Source organism: Rhinolophus sinicus, linkage group LG14 (assembly GCF_036562045.2).
Source record: "Rhinolophus sinicus isolate RSC01 linkage group LG14, ASM3656204v1, whole genome shotgun sequence".
Classification (NCBI taxonomy): Eukaryota; Metazoa; Chordata; class Mammalia; order Chiroptera; family Rhinolophidae; genus Rhinolophus; species Rhinolophus sinicus.
This window is the reverse complement of record NC_133763.1, coordinates 30,651,833-30,670,149: the sequence shown is the minus strand read 5'-3', so window position 1 is coordinate 30,670,149 and position 18,317 is coordinate 30,651,833. Positions and strand designations below refer to the sequence as shown.

At 37.7% G+C, this 18,317-nt stretch overlaps 1 protein-coding gene across 13 annotated transcripts in view; it reads left to right on the top strand.

Moving 5' to 3' along the window:
• Nucleotides 1–18,317, top strand: part of CARMIL1 (capping protein regulator and myosin 1 linker 1) — a 351,277-nt gene that overhangs the window by 265,655 nt on the left and 67,305 nt on the right. For all 13 annotated transcript variants that reach the window (XM_074319291.1, XM_074319290.1, XM_074319289.1 and 10 more), the window contains 4 exons: nucleotides 1,940–2,033; nucleotides 6,924–7,022; nucleotides 11,893–12,021; nucleotides 13,199–13,330. In XM_074319291.1, the coding sequence (XP_074175392.1) occupies nucleotides 1,940–2,033; nucleotides 6,924–7,022; nucleotides 11,893–12,021; nucleotides 13,199–13,330 (454 nt within the window). The remainder of the gene's footprint in view (nucleotides 1–1,939; nucleotides 2,034–6,923; nucleotides 7,023–11,892; nucleotides 12,022–13,198; nucleotides 13,331–18,317) is intronic.

Sequence of the window (18,317 nt, the reverse complement as noted above, 5' to 3'; positions counted from 1 at the left end):
CCTCTTAACTGCAGCTGTCTTGCCCAGTGTAGTGCCTCCATTCAATCCCCAGCAAGCCTATGATCCTGAGCAAAGCATTTCATCACTCTGATTAATTCTTTTATAACAGGAGAAAGTTGGAGTAAATTATCTCTAAGTGCCCTTCTGATTCTAAATCCCGTGGTTCCACTCTAGCCAGGAAGTCCAAGTTGCTGCCACCACAGGCTATCACTAAACATGGGTGAGGCAGCTTGCACCATCCAGTCACCATGTCCCCCCTCCCTGGAGCCTTCTATGACTGCAGGACCACCTGTAATCACTCCTATTCACCACAAAACTTCCAAATGGAAGCTTTTTTTTTTTTTAACCATAGCTGCATTTGGGTGCTAACAGCACAGTTGCCACCCTGATGATGTAGACTGCCAGCCCAGAGGAGTCTTTGTGAGCGTCCACAAGCATGCACACCCAGTCTCACCATTTCCAGATTGATGGTGGGACTCCCTGGATCACAGGTTGTTACATACTGTGTGCTCCAACATGCCAGTGGTTCAAAACCACATTTGGTTTCAATAAACTCTGCTGACCTGTAGCATGATCAGAATTGGACGAGAGAAAGGAAAATCCTCAAAGCTGCAAAAAAAACTTGTTGTCTCTTAGTTTTAGTTGGCTGGCTCCTCTTAAACCAAACAAAAACAATTTTACTAAAACAAAGCTAAGGTAAAAATTGAAGTTACAGAAATAGAAGCCTTTTCTTTGCTGGTTATTTTACATTAAGCCACCTTATAAATTGGACTGGATGAAGAACATTTTTTCCATTAGTTAATACCCATCCAGATTACTGTTACTATTAAGATGATTCTTTATCTTCTTTGTTATTTCTTCATCGTTAGTTACTTATTTTGGGAATTAGTTGTTAGCGAACTCTTTCAATAGAAGTCATCTAAATATTTGTAAGAATCACACTGTGAGTGCCTATAGTTTAGACACAGAAAACAAGAGAGCTGACTGTGTGATTCTAGTGCGCTAGGAGAACACTCCAGTTGCCACCATATGGCCCAGAAAACCATTCTCCCTTGGTGTCATGTTGTACAAATGGACAGATGCATTTTGGGGTGGGAGAGAAGGCATGTCCAGAGCTAGTGTTGGCTGTAGGGAAGCAGGTGCCTGTGCTCATCTGTGCACGTAGCTGTTTGCAGCAGGACCAGGATCAAAGCCGTGTGCAGATGTGCAGTCTGTTTTCCTCATGCAATGTCACTCAGCCTTGCACTTTTGTGTCTAATCAGCTGGTCAGCCATGGTGAGGTCATGTGGAGAGACACAGGACTCCACAGGGGCTTCATTTGGTGTCCAGAGCCTGGTGGACTCGGACTGATCATGTTTGCAAACTGCAGAGACCTGCAGTGATCAGGGTGTCGAGCCAGGCAGGAAACTGCTCCCAGCAACATTTCTGAAGACAATCCTTTGTCTTGGACTTGCTTATTTAAAGGAGCCCAGAGCCTGAACAGACTGTTTTTGTGGGTGCTAACGTTCTTGCTTTGCGAGCACATGTTTTGTTTGATTTTCAATTTTTCCTCTAACAGTTTGCATGAGGAAACATTCAGATCTTCTGGTGACTAAAACCCAAGCAGCAAGTTGACGCTGGACTTTTTCTCTAGGCTTTCTCTCAGTCCATCTTTCCAATCCCATTTTGAACATTTCATCTTTGATATAATTGAAAACTGAAAACAAAATAAAACAAAACCACATTCTTAAAGGTTGTGTCAGTTTTGTCAGATGGCCTGAGTTGACAAGGTCCCCCACATGGACACAAAAGCTGGTCTGCATTCTGGGGGCCTAAGCTGTGCTGGTCATTCAGAAGTTCCTAAGATACTCTGGCAACTATCTTTTGGGATTTTAAAAAACTGATGAATTAAGGTAATAGGATATTTTTAAGTAAACACATTATTTCTTCCCTTTTCTAGGAACTACACACTGAGATTTATGCCAATTCCTATGTATGATGCGTCTCAAGCCCTCAAGACAAACCCTGAAAAAACAGAAGAGGCTCTGCAGAAGGTATGGAAGAATCAGTAGCTGAATTATAATAAATTCACGTATGAATTGAATTAAATGTGTGGTAATTCTGAACATATGCATAGTACAATGTGTTTTACAAAGCTTTTTTCACATTTGCTTGTATTCTTAGGATCATGACTGGCATCACACATGAATGGGGGAGGAATAAAATAAGGCTGAAACTTACCATGAAATTTAAGTGGAATAGAGTAACATCCTTATAACATCCATATGCCAGAGCTTAAGCATAGATAACTTCCTATTATCCTTTGGAGAATGTGTGGAGCTGAATGTGAGCTTGCACAACCTCCATCTCCTTTATTCTCAATAGACAGAGCCTTTCCTCATCAAGAAATTTAGGTTATTAGTGTGATCTCCCTTCGCCATCTTTGTCTGTTGATGTGTCTAAATCCATACCCATTCCCATGTCCTTTCTGACAAACCCCAGAGGATGAAGGGTGCATCCCGCTTCAGAGTCCAGCCATCATTAACCTTGAACCCACCATCTCTGCCCGGTGCTAGAAGCTTGCCCCATGAATCTTTCCCTTGCTCTCCCATATCTTCATCCTTCTCTATGAATGGTTATGGTTACCTTTCTTTTCACATATGCTCAGATATTTCCCATCTGTAGGAGCCTACCCTACGTTGACTATTTATTATTTGTGGATATTTTTCCTTCTTCTTTGTGCTCGCTCCTTGGTAGTGCCACCCTCCATCTCATCTGCCAAACTAGATTTTCCTTTCTCATGCCTTCCTTAGCCAATCAGTCACCACAATTACAGATCAGAGAGAATAAATCTCTGCATTAGCTCTCCTCCCCTCTATTCTTATCAAAGATGCCTTCATTCATACCTCAGCACTCTCACCAGGACTATTGTCACATTTGCTTCTTCTTGTCTGTTTCCCATGTTGCAGTCAAAAATTGCCATTTTATTTTATGGTGAATTTGAAGACTAAAGTCTTCAATTCATCTCTCCTCAATCCATCCCTCCCTAGTGGTTTTTAGAAGGAAGCCCGGTCTCTTTAACATGGTGTGAAATTCTGCCCAGGATCTGCCTTCAGTTCCCCTCTAGTTTCATATTCTACCAGCTGTTACTCTTTATTATGCTCAACCTCTGGGAACTTGATAGAAATACAAATTCTTGGGTCTTAGAAACTGTAATAGGACTCAGCAATCTGTGTTTTCACAAGCTCTCCTGGTTATGAAGTTTGAGAATCACTGCTCTAATTTAGATGATACTCATGCTTTCCCTACTACCCTGCATGTCTGTGAGATTGAAATCAAGTGTCAGCTCATCCAGGAAGACTTCTCAGAGCCCCTTTCCTTCCATGGGTAGGTGGTCTTCTCAGAATTACCTGTACTTCTCTCTGTCACTGGCCTTCTGACATTGTTTTAAGTTACTTGCCTCCATATCTTTTTTCCCCAGTGACTGTGAGCTCCTCAAAGGCAGAGCCTATGTATTTTTCAAAATTTTTTATTCTTGTTAGCTGGCATAGTGCCTGGTGTGTATGCTTGGATGCTCCTTAAACATTAGTTGAATAAAAGATTGGGAGTGGGGAGGAGGGAAAGCTGAGATGTAGCAAAATAAATCATCCAAGATTTAAATTCAGAAAATTTGACTATATCAAACTGAGCCCAGCTTTATAACTTAAATAAGTTACTTAATTTTTCTATATTTTAGTGTCTTCATCTATATAAATAGGAAAAACAAGCTACACAATAACTGTTTAGCAGACACTTAACATAGTTTTTGCTGGGTGTCTGACATTTCTGAGTTCATCATTAGACGGGACACAGCTGAGGAAAGAACTGCAGAATTGAAGATACGTCAGTAACAGCTTTCCAAATGCAAAGAGAAAAGAAAAAACAGGAAAAGAACAATAGAAGAGAATGTCCCAGAACTGTGGGACAATTACAAAAGATTGGACATCTATGTAATGGGAGTACCATAAGGAAAAGAAAGAGAAAGGAACAGAAGAAATATCTGATATAATAGTGGCTTAGAATTTTCCAAAATTAATGACAGACACTGAACTACAGATCCAGGAATCTCAGATAACAATCTACCTGTGGTCATGTCATATTCAAACTGCAGAAAACCAAAAATAGAGAAAATCTTGAAAGCAGCCAGAAGGAAAAAGCACTGCACATATTGAGAAATATGGACAAAAATTACATCAGACTTTTAGTCAGAAATCATACAAGCAAGAAGAGAGTGGAGTGAAATGTTTAAAGAGTTAAAAGGAAAAACCCAGCAGCCTAGAATTCTGTATCTAGTGAAATTTTCCTTCAAACGTAAAAAAAATGAAGGCTTTCTAAGGTAGCAGTGTTACAAGGGATGGGAGGGAGAAATTGATAATACTCTGTTATAAGGGACTTGCACTACTTGTGAAATGGTGTAGTGTTATTTGAAGGTGGGCTTGGTTATTTATAAATGTGTATTGTAAACACTAGAAAACTTAAAAATAAGTATAATTGATATGTCATGAAAGGAGAGAAAAGTGCAATCATATACACTAGTTAAAACCAGAGAGATCAGAAAAAGAAGATAGAGGAATAAATACAGTGAATAGAAAACAGTTACAAATGTAGATACTAATCCAGCTGTAGCAAGACATGTTTTATAGGTCAGGAAACTAAAAACAGACCCATAAAATGGGGGTTAATAGGTTAATTAACCAATAGGTTAATTATAAAATTTGTGGGTTTTTTAATGAAAAATTAATGATTTAAAGCTCGTCTTTATTGCTTTTTATCCCATGATACTATGCTGTTATATATTCAAGTCTTCATTTTAACAGAACTCTACCCTCTAGAAGAAATATGGCTCTAATTTTACTCTACTAAAGAACAATATTGTGATTCTATACTCAATCTTATAAGATTATTTTTAAACACAAGTTTCCTTTATTGAAATGCAGGGAATTTTTGCCTCTTGTGCTGTTGCTGTTTTCAGTGGTGGGACTGGAGATGTCTAATTGGCTCTAGACTGTCCCCCTCTGTTGCCCAGGGTCCTGCAAACAAGATCATGACTCCTTTGGCCCTTCCTTTCCATCTGACCTGAATCAGGCTGTCTGTCCTTAGCCCCTGGAGGTGGGGTCTCTGTCCTTGGTCTGGAATAGTTCATGGAAAGGAAGTTTGCTCTGTATTTGCAAGATGCAAATACTTCCAGTGGTGATGTGTTACTGACTGATACTAAAGACAATCAAACATTGTTATTCTTTCTTCCCCTTACTCTGGCTTTTAGAAATGAGCTTAGAATATTGTTTTCTGAAAAATTCCCTTCAGGCTTGGTCTATGTAGCACTGTTGGTGCACTTGGGTAAGGTCCAGAAATGTGTGGGCTGGCCTTGGGCACCATCTGTGCATGAACTGAACCTCCTGAGTAAATAGTCTCCTCCCAGAACTGGCCCACAGCCAGTGCTCCCGAGGCCAAGTGTAAAAGAACATAAAAAAGAAGCACCAAGGCTGGTGGTAGTCTGTTCCTGTCACATTTCAGGCAAGAATCTTTTTAGCAAAAACAGTTTACATTGATAGTAATGTCACCTTGGAATGAGATGACTTCTTGGGTAGCAGCAAGAGAAAACTAATGTGTCACTTTAACCATGTTTCATTTCAGGGGTATTTTCATTTTTATAATTTCTTCATTTATGTTTAATAGAAAGGTACATTTTTGTTCTGCTTTATAGTTTCCAGGGATGATAATTATAGTCTGTATTTTAATTGTTCCTAATTGGTATTAGATAATAGTCACTTTAGCATAAGGAAAATGAAAATGTAATAAACACTGAGAGCTTCACAATTATTAGAAGTTCTTAACCATAGGGAACCACAGTGACAAATTAAAAGCCACATGGTTAAGTGGTGTTATTCAAAACAAACAAAAACAACAACTGAAAAAAAATAGATGGCACAATTACCCATCTTATTATTCTTTAAAATACATCTTCCTAGGAATCCATCATTCTTAATAGTTAACCCTACATTTTTATTCAATGTATATCCATTGCATGTTCTTCTTAAATGCTTTATTTCAACTTAGTTATCATTTGTACATTTGCATTTTTCATAGGAGATTTTCTGTTTAAAAACATACATTGTCAGTCAGCTTCAAGATTTCTCATTTTCTGTAGAAATCCATTTTTCATGTAATTTTGCTGAAGTCAGCCCTGTTTGCGAGAAAGTATGAAAACCTGGTAGATTAATGAAACTAATATGTCTTTGAGTTGTACCAGCCTATATTCTTCAAGTTTTGTACCTATTGTTTCCTTTTTTTCCCTTAAATAATTTTCTAAGTGCTGGTAGACTCTACCACTTGCTAAGAGGTTCACAGAGTACCATCCATACTCCTTGGGGATATTCATTTAACTTCTGAACTGTTCAGTGGTTAAAATTTTACACGAGAGAAAGAATTGAGATTGTGTGCAGGAGAGTGATGAAAAGTCACTACCATGTTTCCCCAAAAATAAGACTGGGTCTTATATTAAGTTTTGCTTCAAAAGACGCATTAGAGCTTATGTTTAGGGGATGTCATCCTGAAAAAATCATGCTAGGGCTTATTTTTTGGTTAGGTCTTATTTTCGGGGAAACACAGTAAGTGGCATCTTTAAGCTTACAGGCAGTTAAACACTTGCTTATCTTTGTCAATTACAGAGTCACATAAAAATTACTGTAGTTACCTGCAAGTTAATTTTCTAACTAAAATCACCAATAATGCCTCACAGTGATAGCCAGTTTTCTTGTCTCATATGTTTTGTGGGGTCAAGGTACTGGCAGGATGTGTGAATTAGTGTGTTGATTTTAAGTTCAGCAACTGGCTGTTTCACTTATAACTTTATTCTCTGCTCAGTCAAAATGTATTCTTGAGAGAGACATTTACTTAATTTCCAGATAGAAAACTATCTGCTCCGGAATCATGAGACTAGAAAGTACCTTCAAGAGCAGGCCTACCGCCTCCAGCAAGGCATCGTCACCAGCACCACGCAGCAGGTAAGAGGGTGCCAGGCTGTTCTTCCACACACTCTCTACTCACCCTTTTAACAGCAAAGCCCAAAGGACTTCTAATATTTGAATCATTCTCATTGGAACAATAAGAACTGGTTTCTGAAAATGACAACAAATGTAAATAGAGTTTGGAGGACGATGTAGAGGGAAAAAAATGTAGGCTAATTTTAATGCTAAAATGCACTTTTAATTGTTGATGATTTTGCACCTTTTCATATTGACACTAAGGTGTGTTTCAGATTTGCATACAAACATGGAAAACCCATGATTGCAGATGATAAAATTGGAGGATAATCCACTTGCTACCTTGGAGACATTCTGTTCCTTTCACTCTACTCCCTTGCTTTTCTATGAGTAGGAAACAATTCCTAGACTCTCCTGAATAATGAATAATTTGTTGAATATTAATTAAAACTTAAGTGCTGAAGAGAAACTGAAGTGCTCCTCTTCTGTCTACTCAGCTTTAGATAGGAAAAGAGAATTATAAAAATTTTAAAAGTGTGGAATGTTTTCCTCCAAAAAAATCAACCAAACCCATGGATCATAAGGTATTTGAGGAAAACTCATAGCATGCGAGGTGTAATTAAACAACACAGTGAATGTTTAAATTTTTAAAAATTTATTACAGTATAAGACATATTGCCATTAATCCCCCTCACTCACTTCAAACACACTTATCCCATCATTCATGCCACTTACTGAAGCAGTTCTGGAAGTCCTCTTTCATGAGTGTCTTTAGTTGAGCTGTTGTGCCTGCCTCCATGTCCTGAATCATTTTGACTTTGGGGAAGAGCGAGAAGTTGCATGGTGGCAGATCCAGTGAATAAGGTGGATGAGGGCACACCGTAATGTTTTTATTTGACAGAAATTGATGTATACCAGAAGCAATGTGTGACACGGAGTGTTGTCATGATAGAGGATGATTTACAGCACACTTTCAGACACGCCTTCTCTCAGTCCTAGCTTACACCCTACTGACTGCACCGAACAAGCTGAAACTTGTCACACACTGTTACTAAGTTTCGATGCACCACTTCCCATATTGAAAATACCTGCCTTTCTGTTGGATGGCACTTGGCAGCATCATTCACCATATTTTGTGATCATAACAGAAAGATGCTGTGTCACACATTGCTCTGGTATACAGTAATTTCTGTCAAATAAAAGCACGATATGTCCTCATCCACCTTTTTCATTGGATCTGGCACCTTGGCGACTTCCGGCTCTTCGCCAAAGTCAAAATGATTCAGGACATCAAGGCAGCCATGACACCGCAACGAAAGATACTCACGAAAGAGGACTTCCAGAACTGCTTCAGAAAGTGGCAAGAACAATGGGATAAGTGTGTTCGAAGCGAGGGGGAGTATATTGAGGGGAATTAATGGCAATGTGTCTTTTACTGTAATAATTGTTTTTAATTTAAATATTCACCATAGTTTTTTTTATCATACCTCATATAGTACTTTAAATCTCATGTTACTATTAATTGAATATTTCTTTTCTAGGTTTTTAAGTTGCTTGGTGGCAAGGGCTATGCCTTATTCAGGACTGCATCTCATTCAATGCTAGATGTTCAGTATATTTTTCTTTATTTAATAAAGGAATAGACATGGAGAAAGATAAATTTTTCCATGAGTTACTTGCTGGAACTGAAAATCATTATAACAAGTTGAGAGCAACAAAAAAAACTGCAGTTATTGCTAGTAATTCTAAGTTGTGCTCTTGGGTTCTACAGCCCAGTATATTTGCAAAAACCTAAGTAGTCATTAGCAAGTGTAATATGAGTTGGGGTGTGATTTAATTGCCAAAGAAACTAATTTGACTTGTACCACATTAATGGAGGTGTACTTTCTACAATAAGAAATGTGATAGCCCTGTTCCACATACCAGTTCGCGCTTCCTACGTTACAATCTGTTTTATTGAGGGAGGCATATTTTGATGAGGGTCTAGATGGAAGAGAGAATTCAGAGGAGAAGTGATCTGGGGTTAGGGAAGGTGCAGGGACCACAGAACTGTGTCACAGGAATGGTAAAAGGAACTGGTAATGCTAAGCTTAAAGAAAAGACGATTAGGGAAGAAAAGATAGCTGTTTTCTAATCTGTGTAAGACTGACACATGGACGAGAGCTAGTGATTGTTCAGGGACTTTTCAAGGGGAAGACATGGACCTGTAGGAAGGATATGAGAAGACAGATTAGGACTCAAAATAAAGAAGACGAGGAATGACAGAGTACATTTCCTTAGAGGGAAGTAAGCTTCTCAAACTATGGCAGTCAACAACTTTTCTGGGCTGCTTTAGAAAAATGGGACACCAACGGATTAGGATGAAGTAGGGAGGTTAAACCAAAGAGCGGAGTGCAGTCATCCACCCTGAGGTCTTTTGATGGGATAACCAAAAAGATGACAGTCTTTTAGATTACAGTTCCCTTATTTTTCACATTTGGGTACCTTAGAGGCTTGAATTATTGACTAACATCCAAAGTCCTCGATTTCCTTTTTTTCAGAAAATTTTGATTTGCCCTCTACCCTGTTTCCCTGAAAATAAGACCTAGCCAGACAATCAGCTGTAATGCGTATTTTGGAGCAAAAATTAATATAAGACCCAGTATTATATTATGTTATATTATATTATACCCAATATTATATTATACCTTACATTATTATATTATATTATATTATATTATATTATATTATATTATATTATATTATATTATATTATATTATATTATATAAGACGCAGTCTTATATTATAGTAAAATAAGACCAGATCTTGTATTAATTTTTGCTCCAAAGGACGCATTTGAGCTGATTGTCCGGCTAGGTCTTATTTTCGGGGAAACACTGTATGTAATCATTCTTCAGTAGTTTAACTTTTCTGAGCCTTGAGCTCTTTAGTTGTAAAGTATCTGATTGTGATCTCTTGGGCTGTGCTAATCCTTAGCAAGTACATGTTGAAAAGAATCTTTGAGATTTGTGCTGTATTATGTCTTACTTGAAGAGTTAAATTTTTATGTTTCATTTGGGTTTGATTTTTAAAAGTTTCACTTAAAGATCATTTTGTTGAGTTTGTTTAAACCCTCTGCTTGGTGTACGTGTAATGGCACATATTTCAGGGGTCTCCTCAGTCTCTCATTATTTAAGATGATAACTTATAGTGCTACATCCACGTGCCTCTCAAATTAGTCTTTTGTGTCCTCATACGCATATCAGTTTCTTTTCTAGTATGTGGTTAATTTTTTTTTGAAATTAAGTATTCATTCTTGGTAAGCTATGAATTATTGATGACCATTTTTGCTTCAGAAAGAACAGATCATAACAATAGTTAGACAAGTTAGAATTTATATCAATTAAGATTTTTAAAAACATATAGTTAGTTCTCTGCAGGGCTTTGTATAAATGCAGAAAGATAAGAGATGATTCCTGCCAGTAAGCTTAGATTTTAATCAGAGGGAGAGTATGGTATGAGAAGGCTTATTCTTATGGTATGAGAACGCTATTCTCTCTTTCCCATGAGGAGCTCCACATAATTCAATTATGTAACCTCAATACATTTTATGTTGATAGGAACTGTTCTTAATATTTATGAATGTTAGTTAGCATTACTGACCCTTTATCAGAGAATAGGTGCTTTTGAGTCATTTTATTTTACTGGATTGTCTTCATAACTCACTAGAAGAAGATGGGGTAGGTGTTATGAACCTGATTTCATAAAGACAAGAGAGATGATGATACTGCAGGAAGCAGACATGGGCTCTGTAGGCAGACCTCAACTCTTCTGAGCAATGTGGTAAAGTTTCTATTATTGTGGAATTTATAGAGGGAGGAGGGCTGACTCTGGCTTCCTAGAGTTGTTCTATCAAATAACTCAAGACAAATAGAGAAGTGTAAATTTAAATAAAAAAGAATATTGCTAGATTGTCACCTCTGCAAATAAGTGATCAGGTGGGATGGGCCTCTTGATATGTAAGGTCTCTGGAGAACAGATAATTTTTTAAGAACATGAAATAAACAACTTGCAGCTCTGATCAAAGTATTGGAGAAACTTTTAAAACTGTGGTTACCTTTTTCTTCAAACTTCCTAGCTTTCTTCATGCTTCTCTCTGTGAATACAAATATAAAAGCATAATCTTACCCATTATACTATTTTTTGTCTACAATAGTGATCTACCATTTCCCTTTGGGTTTAATGTTTAAATCCATGGAAGAACTTAAAATGATTCACATGTAATTAACCTGGAAAAGGGACCTTAATGGAATAGAAACTAGATGTTATTAGCTTTATTATTACCTATGTTAATATAATAAACCTTAACTTGCTTTTTTGATGACTTTTAATTTATATAGAAACTACCTATATAATTTTAAAAATATCAATTTCCAGGGATGTTTTGATTTCCAAGATACTGAGACCAATTGGCTGAGGGCATCATTTTGTAGTCATATCAGCAGCCTCAGAATGGCACATTTTACTTCTCTGTTTCCTCAGTGCCCAGCACTCTACTTTGTCTGATATTTAGAGGGCACTCAATAAAAATTAATGAAGGAAAGTTACTATCTAGCAAAATGTCACACTGAGTAGCTATGAGATTCTGAATCATCAAGAAGTATTCTCTTTTGTTCTACATGATGCATTTCCTAAAGCAGAAAAGGGGACCGAAATCTCTTCAATGTTTTTCTGGAGTTAACCTTGCAAAATATTTCTTATATGAATAGATAAATTAATAATGGGCTATAAACTGCCTTCTCAAAGATTCTAATTAGAAGTTTTCGTCCTTATTCGTTTTGTGTTTCCTTCTATCTGAATATTGGCTGTGCTCACCGGGATGCTTGCTCTCATTTTCATGGTATGGAGCAGATGATTGACAGAATATGTGTGAAAGTACAAGATCATCTCAACTCTTTGCGAAACTGTGGGGTAGATGCTGTCCAGGAAGATTTAAAATCAGCAGAAAGGCTCATGCGTGATGCTAAGAACTCTAAAACGGTAAGTTTCACTTCAGGCTACATGAGTGTCTTATGCAATAAAAAGGGGTTTTTTTGTTTAATTCAATTTTAGAAACTAGTTCCAACTTTCTTTACCTTTCTACTCAATTCCAAGGTTACTAAAAGGTGGCAAAGTGAACTGAATTAATCTGCCTCCTTTCTGTATCTATGCTAGTTATGCTAGTTACCAATAATCAAAATGTAGAATAGGGCCCGCCTGGTGGCTCAGGCGGTTAGAACTCCATGCCCCTAACTCCGAAGGCTGCCGGTTCGATTCCTCTCAACCACAAGGTGGCCAGTTCGATTCCTCGACTCCCGCAAGGGATGGTGGGCAGCGCCCCCTGCAACTAAGATTGAACACAGCACCTTGAGCTGAGCTGCCGCTGAGCTCCCGGATGACTGTTGGTTGGAGTGCGTCCTCTCAACCACAAAGGTTGCCAGTTCGACTCCCGCAAGGGATGATGGGCTGTGCCCCCTGCAACTAGAAAATAGCAACTGGACCTGGAGCTGAGCTGCGCCCTCCACAACTAAGACTGAAAGGACAACAACTTGAAGCTGAATGGCACCCTCCACAACAGATTGAAAGGACAACAACTTGACTTGGAAAAAAGGCCTGGAAGTACACACTGTTCCCCAATAAAGTCCTGTTCCTCTTCCCCAATTAAAAAAAAAAAAGTAGAATAAAAGAAGAAGGCTGATGTGATTTACAAAAGATGTAATCAGGTCCTGAATAACTGAGAGGTAGTCGTAATTTAAATGAGTAACAACTCACTTAACATTATTCCACTTACAAGCTGATAGCATGACACTTCCATCTGTCACATCTAAAACGAAGCTTCTCTCAAATTAGAATTTGGTCCCCAAAATTTGACTTAGTAGAGAAAGGACTAACTAGAATCTGGTCCTCGCTCTGCTGTTAGAATCACACACTCAGTGAATGTCATAAGTAGATGAAACTTTGGGGATTAGTCACACACTCACACACCCCAGATGAGGACATGGCACAAAGAAGTCATATACTGCTCCTATGGTTTCACAGCTGGATCTCAATTTACTAATGTGTATAAAAGACTTTTGATCAAGAATAGATTATCCCTAATAATATTTCTCTACCCTTTTTACTAACTGCATGGACTTTGGTGCTTATTTAAATATTTTTTAAATTATTTTTCTTACAGTTGTTACCAAATTTATACCATGTTGGTGGTGCATCTTGGGCAGGAGCCAGTGGCTTGTTATCCAGTCCAATTCAGGAGACCTTGGAATCAATGGCTGGAGAAGTTACAAGAGTTGTAGATGAACAACTAAAGGTTTGTTGTTTCTATTATTTTGGAAAATGACACTGTTATGACTAAATCATGTATGATAACACTTCATACCATAGCTGCCTATAGTTTATAGATGTGTGTGTGTGTGTGTGTGTGTGTAGGTGTGTGTGTGTGTGAGCACGCATACCTACACACACATGCATATGTAGTAAAAATTGAATACTGTGTCCTTTCCAGCTTCATTTATAAATTTTGGAATAACTTCTTACATAATGAGATCAAGGAAAACCTTTCAAATTCAATTTCATTTTTGATGGTAAATGTCGAAATGTAATTAACATGACAGGTTACTACTGATAAGAGAATGATTGATTTCTATCATAAAGCAGAAAGAGAAGTCTGCTTTAGGAATAAATATCTTCTGTTACTCCATTTGATTTAGAGAATGGGAAAGATGACAGGAACTGTGGTTACAGTCCTAGATGCTGGTTATATGGAGAGTCTGCCACATAAATAGATAGCAGTCCTTGTAAGGAGCTGGTGGAAGACTGGGAAAAGGATTTGGAATGAAGTTACAAGGCACGCACTGTTGCAGAGACTTGTCTATAGGCTCCCTGGCTGAAAAAAAGTCGCTGAAATTTAAGGGAGTAGAGTAACCTAAGACCTGCTTTTTCTTCACGTAACTTCGAAAAACCAGTTACACCAGAGAAATTTCACTTTCAGAAAGTTTCCATAATTTCCAGTCTGCTTGTTCAAGGATGCCTTAAAAAAAAAAAAAACCCTGTCTAAATTTCTATAATTATTGGCTGCGTTTTCTTCTGAGAACACATTGCTGCAGCTCATAGAGATTTCATGCGCAACTCAGTAATACCTTTGCAACATGCTAATTACTCTGTAAATTAAATTAATGAGGGAGAAAATGTGAATTATTTAGGAGTTTAATCCCATCTTCTTAGGCATATAATATAGAGAGACTCTGTACCATTTTTATTTTATTTAACCATGTTTGTTTTTAATCTATTCTGGGCAGAGGCAAACCTTAGAAAAAGGACTGATTGGTTGGTACAGAGTTCTGCCAGATCATTTGTTAGCTCATAGCACTTGTTTTATTCTTCATGAAGGATAAAATATATAAGAAGGATACTTTCTTACACATTTAAACAAAGTCATTTTTGCTTATTTATTTCCAACTGTAAAGAATGAAACTTAGTCTTTGTAAAACATTTAGACAATTCTAGCAGGTATAAAAAAGAAGAAAGTAAAAATCACTTAAAATCACAGAAATAGCATCATTTTTAATATTTTACTGAATTTCCAAGCATTCTGTGTCTACACACAGATTTACATACATGTGATCATACTATACATACTTTTTATGTCCAGTACAGTATCATGAATACAATTCTAGATCAGTGAGTAATCAACATCATTTTAATGGCTACATAGTATTTTATTGTACAGATGTACCAATATATTGGGAAACCTCAGTCTTCCTTTGTGTTTCTCATTTACTTTCACACAGAACACTTCACTTCTGACACTTCTGGTTACCAGATGTGTGGGAGTTTTCCTCCATCAAGCAATTATCTACGACACCAGCTAGGTGTCTTGCAATTTAACTCAATTCTGACACTATCTACCTGGAGATAACATCGAACTCACAGGTTAAGGGCGCAGTCCCACAAGACTGCCCCACCCCACCTCAGATGCCAATCACAAGTCCAAGTTGTCACATGGTGCTTCTGACCTATCAGCTGTAAATGTGAGGTTCTCATGAACCCCTCCTCAGGTTTGATTAATTTGCTAGAGCAGTTCATAGAACTTATATTTACCACTTCGTCAAAGGATATGATAAAGGGTACAGGTTACCACCCAGATGGAGCAGCTGTGTAGGGCAAGGTATGTGGTATGGGTGTGAAGCTCCCATGTCCTCTCCGGGTAGACCACTCTCTAGCACCTCCACGTGTTGACCAACCTGGTAGCCTTCTGAACCCCGGGATTTTATGGAGGCGCTTCTCCCTTCTCAAGAGAATGGAGAATGAGGCTGAAAATTCCAACGTTCTAATCATGGCTTGACCTTTCCAGTGACCAGCTTTCATTCAAGAACCCACCCACAGTCGCCTCATCAGAACAAAAGATACTCCTGTCACCCAGGAAATTACAAGGGTTTCAGGAGCTCTGTGCCAGGAACTGGGGGCAGAGACCAATACATATTTTCTGTTACCTCCCAGCCAGCATAATTTTATTTTCTAAATCCTGGTTAAGGCCTTTAGGGTAAATGCCTATCATTGACCCATTCCTAGGTCAAATGGTACATACATTCTATACTTTTGTATGAATTTGCAAACTGTTCTCCAGTAGTATAAACAGTTGCCAATTTTGCCACATGCTCACCAATATAAGTACATTAACTTGTAATATTTGTCAATATAATGTGATAAAGAAAATCTTATTTTGCGTCTTGGATTTCTTTAATAACCAGTGATATATCAAGTAATTTTCTTATCCATTTGTGTTTCTTCTTTTGTAAATTACATATTTGTCTCTCTTGCCTATTTTTTCCTTTAAAGTGTTTTTAACAATACTTACATACTAAGGATTGCCTGGCATTTATATCAGAATAAAACATTGCAACAGGAACTTCTTGTCAAACAGCTTCCTACTGTCTCTTGTTCCGAATGGTCTAAACCACAAGTTCTCTCTTGTGCCCTTTGTTCATTTCCTTCTCAGTGTACCAAATGGTTGGAATTAGCTCTTGTTTTTTCTTCTTCTTCTTTTAAGTTGTAAATTTATTGGCATAAAGTTGGTCATAACATATCTTATTATCCTTTTAAAATCTCTAGTGATATCCACTCTCTCATTTCTAATATTGACAATTTGTGTCTTTTTTTCCTCAACAGTTTGGCCAGAAGTTTAACTTTGTTGATCTTCTTAGAAAACCAGCTTTGGCTTCATGAAATCTCTCTCTCTCTCTCTCTCTCTCTCTCTCTCTCTCTCTCTCTCTCTCTCTCTCTCTCTCCTTAAGTTTACTGGAGTGCCAATGGTTAGAAAAATTACATAGGTTTCAAGTGTGCAAATCTGTATTACATCAGCTACATATCACATTGTGTGCTCATCACCCACAGTCAGTTCTCCTTCCATCACCATAGATTTGACCCCCTTTACCCTGACCCCTTACCCTCCAGTAACCACTAAACTGTTGTCTGCATCTATGAGTTTTTGTTTCCTTATTTGTCTTGTTCCTTTGTTACTTTCAGTTTCATGTCCCACACATCAGTGAAGTCATATGGTTCTCGACTTTTTCTGTCTGACCTATTTCACCTAGCATAATAATCTCAAGACCCATCCGTGTTGTCACAAATGGCAGCATTTCATCTTTTCTTATTGCAGAATAGTATTCCTTTGTGTATATATACCACATCTTCTTTATCCATTCATCTATCAGAGCACTCTTTGGTAATTTCCATGTCTTGGCCACCGTAAATAAGGCTGCAATGAATGTCGGAGTGCATGTATCTTTACGGACAAATGTTTTCAGATTTTTAGGATACATACCCAGGAGAGGGATTGCTGGGTCGTATGGTAATTCTATTCTTAATTTTTTGAGGAACCTCCACACTATCTTCCATAGCAGCTGCACGAATCTACCTTCCCACCAACAGGGTATGAGGGTTCCTTTTTCTCCACAGCCTCTCCAACACGTGTTACTATTTCTCTTGTTGATGATAGCCATTCTGGCTGGGGTGAGGTGATAGCTCATTGTGGTTTTTATTTGCATTTCCCTAATAGCTAGTGAAGTTGAACATTTTTTCATATGTCTGTTGCCCATTTGTATGTCTTCTTGGGAGAAGTTTCTGATCAGGTCCTCAGCCCCTTTTTTTAAAATTGGATTGTTTTTCTTTCTGTTGTTGAGTTGTATGAGTTCCTTACATATTTTGGATATTAGCCCCTTATCGGAGGCGATTTTGCAAATATCTTCTCCCATTCAGCTGGTTGCCTCGTTGTTTTGTCAATGGTTTCCTTTGCTTTGCATAAGCTTTTTAGTTGATATAGTCCCATTCATTTATTTTAGCTTTTACTTCCCTTGCCTTTGAGGTCAAATTCATGAAATCCTCTTTGAACACAAGGTCCGTAAGTTTAGTACCAATGCTTTCTTCCATACAGTTTGTTTTAGGTCTTACGTTTAGGACTTTGATCCATTTTCAGTTACTTTGGTATATGAGGACAGATAGCAGTCTAATTTCATTCTTTTGCATGTGGCTTTCCAATTTTCCCAGCACCATTTATCAAAGAGGTTTTGTTTTCTCCATTGTATGTTTTTGGCTCCTTTGTCAAAAATTATATATCCATATTTATGTGGGATTATTATTGGGTTTTCAACTTTTTATTTAAGTTTATTGGGGTGACAATTGTTAGTAAAATTACATAGATTTCAGGTGAACAATTCTGTATTACGTCATCTATAAATCCCATTGTGTGTTCACCACCCAGAGTCAGTTCTCCTTCCATCATCATATATTTGATCCCCCTTACACTCATCTCCCACACCCCTCCACTCTTACCCTCTGGTAACCACTAAACTATTGTCTGTGTCTATGAGTTTTTGTTTCTCATTTGTTTGTCTTGTTCTTTTGTTGTTTCGCTTTATGTACCACATATGAGTGAAATCATATGGTTCTCTGCTTTTTCTGTCTGACCTATTTCACTTAGCATTATACTCTCAAGATCCATCCATGTTGTCACAAATGGTCCTATTTCATCTTTTCTTACCGCTGAATAGTATTCATTGTGTGTATATACCACAACTTCTTTATCCATTCATCTATCAAAGGACATTTTGGTTGTTTCCATGTCTTGGCCACCGTAAAAAAAGCTGCAATGAACATTGGAGCACACGTGTCTTTATGTATAAATGTTTTCAGATTTTTGGGGTAGATACCCAGGAGAGGGATTGCTGAGTCATACAGTAATTTTATTCATAATTTTTCGAGGAACCTCCACACTGCCTTCCATAGTAGCTGCACCAGTC